The 5,232-nt window shown below is 27.3% G+C and overlaps 1 protein-coding gene across 1 annotated transcript; it reads left to right on the top strand.

Annotated features, from left to right (window-relative positions):
- Positions 1-546: 546 nt before the first annotated feature.
- LOC124419814 lies at positions 547-1,777 on the top strand. The gene is made up of 2 exons (XM_046950527.1): positions 547-1,376; positions 1,437-1,777. Exons 1-2 carry the CDS (start codon positions 682-684, stop codon positions 1,711-1,713), a joined length of 972 nt encoding a protein of 323 aa, XP_046806483.1. The 5' UTR covers positions 547-681; the 3' UTR covers positions 1,714-1,777.
- Positions 1,778-5,232: the final 3,455 nt, after the last annotated feature.

Below are 5,232 nucleotides of genomic sequence, written 5' to 3'. Positions count from 1 at the left end.
TTACATTTGTTAGCATAAGCCATGTACTATATGCTAAGATTGTCGTTTATATGTATGTTGCTATAGTTGGCAGTTTCTATCATATTTGTGCATGATTTCTCTATTTAAAGAAAGTTAATATAGGCGTGAATCAAGTTGATTACTTTCTTCAGTTACGTTAGTGCATATTTATATCTTAAATGAACTGATTCAATTAAAAAATTATAATTATAAATTATGTTTATAGTTACTTCAATTCAAATGTTAGTGAAATAAATAATATTTCAATATATGCATCCAAAGGAGCTAACATAAAAAATAGATTATTGACTTGTAATATATTTAAAATAAAATATTTTAACGTATTCTATTCAGTATACTTTATACTGCTTTCACAAGAACGGATCAATTGTTCTAAACTTACTTTTTTAATTTATTAAAAATTTAAACATTTAAATTTTGTTAATTATACTATATTTGAAATAAACAATTAAAAATATAAATAAATTAAATAAAAAAATGCCTGAAATAAGTCAGGAATCCACTCCAGGCAGTGCTGCTGCCGAACAATCAATATTTAATGGTTTTATTAAAAGGGAGAAAAGCGCGTTTAAAAACAGAATTATCACATTATCATACAATATCAATAATGAACAATGTCTCATACCAGAAATATTGTTGAAAAAAGCTTGCAGAGAATTTATGGAGGAAGTCTATAAATTTTTAAAACCTAATATTGGCTTAAAGTTCAACGTTGAACTCCATGCTCTTTACGCCCAGCCCAATTTAGATGATTTAGAAAACACTCCATTAGATGTGAAAAGTTTTCAAACAAAAATGAAAGAAATTTTCGACATCAGCGAATTTGAAGTAAAATTTACCAACAATATTGATTTTACAAAAAATGGAGGAGTTTCAGGAAAGAGACGGTGGTTGGACTTTAGTACAATTAATAAAAGTTGTTCAAAATATAAACAAGTATCAACCACTGAAGGGTTCATCCTATATATCACTACCCAAAAATTGTTAATGAAGAACGCATGTGTAAATGTCAAAAATAATGATGAATTTTGTTTCAAATGGGCCGTAATATCAGCCATAGTTAATTTGGAAACAAAGGCAAATCGTACATCAATTTATAAAGTGAATATTTTATCGAAAAATATTAACTTGAAGGGCTATTGCTTAAATTTCAATGGGTTGAGCTTCCCATTAATAATAAAGGATATAACCATTTTTGAAGAAAATAATCCATGTATAAGTATAAATGTATTTGGATATGATGAAGCAAAAAACATTGTTGTTGGGCCATACTATAAAAAAAATGCAAAAAGCCTAATCATATTAATATTTTATTTCTTCAAAAAAGTATTGGGGCTAACACCATCTATTTCAAGGTATGTACAATATAAAAAAACCATATCATTTTGATTATTTGTATTTTACTTATTTTACAGATTGATTAGAAACCAACAAACGAAAAGAATAGAGAAGGTATTTGTATGTTATGATTGCTTACAACATTTTCATCTGATAGAAAAATTGATAGCACACCAGAAGAATTGCGGTCAAAAAGTATCTTATGTTCCGGAAAAAGATAAGTCTACTTTAGAATTTCAAAACTATTGTAATTCCATGGTTGTACCGTTTGTACTATATGCTGATTCTGAATGTATATTTAAAAATATTCAAACATGCATTCCGAACATGGATTCGGAATGCATGTTTGAATAATAATAATAATAATAATAAAATGACGATTTTTGCTTAAATATTATACAAAAATAATAATTATTGTTATAAGAATCTGTACATAAACGTTCCAAGTATTTTTGGTGTCTTTCTTCTGTTTCTAATTGAATTGTATTGATCTTAAGTCCCTTTTCGTACCACTAGGGTCGATATTTTCCGACAAAGTTGGCTAGTATACATTCCTGCACATATTAGCACTAATATATTTTAAATTTTCAATACATTATATCGGTATACAATTCCAAACAATGCCTTTACAAAACGTCATCCTATACAGTATATTTCATTTTTTACTATTCGTAACTTTCACGTATATGTTGCCCATTACAATTGTAAGTCCAAAATTTTAGGTTTATTTTGATCATAGTAATCAAAATTAAAACTGATATCGATATTTTTGAGTTAGACCATAATGATATAGTGACATGCATCCTGGACGTCATTTGTACATAAAAATTATGATACTACCATATTGAATGGTGTTTCTTCGAGGCATGTTTTGGAGTTGTACACTTCCACAATACATTGAAAACTTAAAATATATAAAAGCTGATATCTAAAAGAATATAAATAAAAAACTTTCCCCGAAAAATGTTGACCCTTGTATTATGAAAATGGACTTATGTTCCAATATATTGAATTAGCGACTGAATAATGATATCAATAATATATCTTGGATTGTTTAAATACAGATTCTTGTAACAAAAAATACTATTTTCAGATAATCCAAGGGTTCTATTAAATATCAATATCAAATTTCGGTTTTATCTGTGGAAAAAAAGAAAATATACTACAAAATTTGCCAAAACTCACCATTTTAATGATATTACATAAAAAAGGGTACAAATCCCTAAAAATTGTGGACCAAATGGGACAAAAATATATCATTTCGGTTGATAGTAACCCCTTAAAACAAATAAAAAAAAAACTATTCGATTCTAAAATTTGTGTTTCGTATAATATAATCAAATATAAAATACAGGAAAATTCGTATACTTTTGTGAGGCAACTTTTTAAAAAAAAATCTAATTTAATTTAAGCAAATGTAAATTTTTCAAGTTTTAAAAAGCGTGATATCAAACCTAAGGACTGTCTAAACAATATAACAAATTAATTGATTTTCTTGCACACAAAATATATTATTAAATTTGGTTTCTTTTCATAGTTTACCTAAATTCGAATACTTATAAGAGACACTGTATGTCATATTTGCTTCAAAAATATTTTAAATGAAGAAAAAGTAAGAGATCATTGTCATTTAAGTGGAAAATACTTGTAATATAATACTTGTAATATAAATTACAAATTACCTTTATTTATCCCAGTTATTTTTCACAACTTTTCGGCATATGATTGTCATTTATTTGTGAAAGAGCTTAATAATATTGATGATGGTCCCATTAATATTATTCCATTCAATAAGGAGTTGTATATATCTCTTTCAAAAACTATTAATAGCGATAACGGTCGCAATATTCAAATAAGATTTTTAGACTCATATCGGTTTATGCCATCGAGTTTAGATAATTTAGTTAAAAATTTAACTCAGGATGAACTGAAAGTCGTCAAAGAATTTCATTCTGACGATAAAAGTAAATTTAATTTATTAATAAGAAAGGGTGTTTTCCATATAGATATTTAAATTCAGTAGAAAAACTTCAAGAACCTTGTTTACCAACCATAGATGAGTTCTTTAATAAATTAACTGAATCAGAATGTTTTGTAGAGGACTATGCACATGCACAAAAGTTTGGAATACTTTTGAGTGCAAAACATTAGAAGATTACTTAATGTTATACTTGAGAAGTGATGTTTTATTATTAGCCGATGTATTTGAAAACTTTAGATTAGTCTGTAAAAACATCTATAATTTACATCCATGTCATTACTATACGGCACCTGGTCTATCTTGGGAAGCAGTGCTAAAAATAACAAACATAAAATTAAATTTGCTTACCGATATTGAAATGATTAATTTTTTACAAAAAGGAATTAGAGGTGGAATTGTTTAATGTTCTCAAAGACATTCTGTTGCAAACAACAAATATCTTTCTGACTACAAAGACAAATTGCCCTCTGAATATTTAACATATTTAGATGCTAACAACTTATATGGTTGGGCAATGTCTCAATCTTTACCAGAGTGTGATTTTGAGTGGATTGAAGATATTAGAAACTTTTCATTGGAAAGTATTTCGAAAGATTCTGATACTGGATATATTTTAGAGGTAGATTTGATATATCCCATAGAAATTCATGATAGTCACATTAAATAAAATGCAAAGAATCCTAAAATTTAAGCCGTCTAACTGGTTAAAAAAGTATATTTCCTTAAATAATTTTCACAAACAAATGCTAAAAATACATTTGAGAAAATTTTTTCAAACTGCTTAATAACGCTGTATATGGTAAAACTATGGAAAACGTTGATAAACGTAAAAACATTAAAATTGTGTGTAAATGGGAAAATGAAGGAAAAAGACTATTCATTTTATAACAAACTCATTTATCTAGGTTTTACAATTCCAGAACTATCTAAGTGGAAGATGTATGATTTCCATTATGATTATATTGTTCCTAAATACAATTCAAAAGCTCAACTTAATTATATGGACATCGATTCATTCATTTATACAATTGAAACGGATGATTTCTATAAAGATATAATTAATGATATCGATTCAAGTTTCGACACTTCGGAATACGAATAAGAAAGTATTAGGAATGATGAAGGATGAATATAATGATATACTTATGAAAGAATTTATAGGTTTAAGAGGTAAAATGTATTAATTTAAAAGATCATAAAGATATCAAAAAAGCTAAGGTGTCAAAAGTAATGTAGTTAAAAATTTAAGTCTTTCAGACTATAAGAACTGTTTGTATAATAAACAAGTAAGAGTGCTATATTCGGCTGTGCCGAATCTTATATACCCTTCACCATAGTGTATTTTAAACATCTTTTATAATTTAAAAATTTTTCCCGACTACATTATTATTAAAGCTAAACAAAAAGAACAACAACAACAACGCTACGTCTCGTCAATGTTTACCAGCAATGAATACAAAAGTTTTGTTGTTTTACTCTTGCTTGTATACTGTTAAGAACAACAACAACGTATTGCTAATGTTAAGCGCATATAAGTGTATAGAAAACACACTGTCTGTAGCTAACCGCATTTACAAAAACAAATGAGTACCAAGCGCATAGGGCTTGGGTACCCTTGGTTTGGATGCTGTTGGCGTCATTGCGTTGTTATTTTTGTTTTTCTGTGTTTTGCGTTATGTATGTTTAGATGTCTGTTGGTTTAGATGCCTTGTGTATTTTGTTTTATATTTCGTTTAGCGTTGTTGTTTTTGTTCTTTTTGTTTAGCTTTTGATGTAATAATAATGTCGTCGGGAAAAAAATTAAAATTTATAAAAGATATTTAAAATACACTATGGTGAAGGGTATATAAGATTCGGCACAGCCGAATATAGCACTCTTACTTGTTTAAGAA

The sequence above is a fragment of the Lucilia cuprina genome, chromosome 4, assembly GCF_022045245.1.
Source record: "Lucilia cuprina isolate Lc7/37 chromosome 4, ASM2204524v1, whole genome shotgun sequence".
NCBI classification, from domain to species: Eukaryota; Metazoa; Arthropoda; class Insecta; order Diptera; family Calliphoridae; genus Lucilia; species Lucilia cuprina.
Note: the sequence above shows the minus strand (reverse complement) of the source record. Positions and strands in the feature narration are given on the sequence as shown.

Coding starts and splice junctions, on each gene's coding strand:
- LOC124419814 (XM_046950527.1), top strand. CDS start 682: ATGGAGGAAGTCTATAAATTTTTAAAACCTAATATTGGCTTAAAGTTC. Junction 1,377..1,436: donor CTAACACCATCTATTTCAAG/GTATGTACAATA, acceptor CTTATTTTACAG/ATTGATTAGAAACCAACAAA.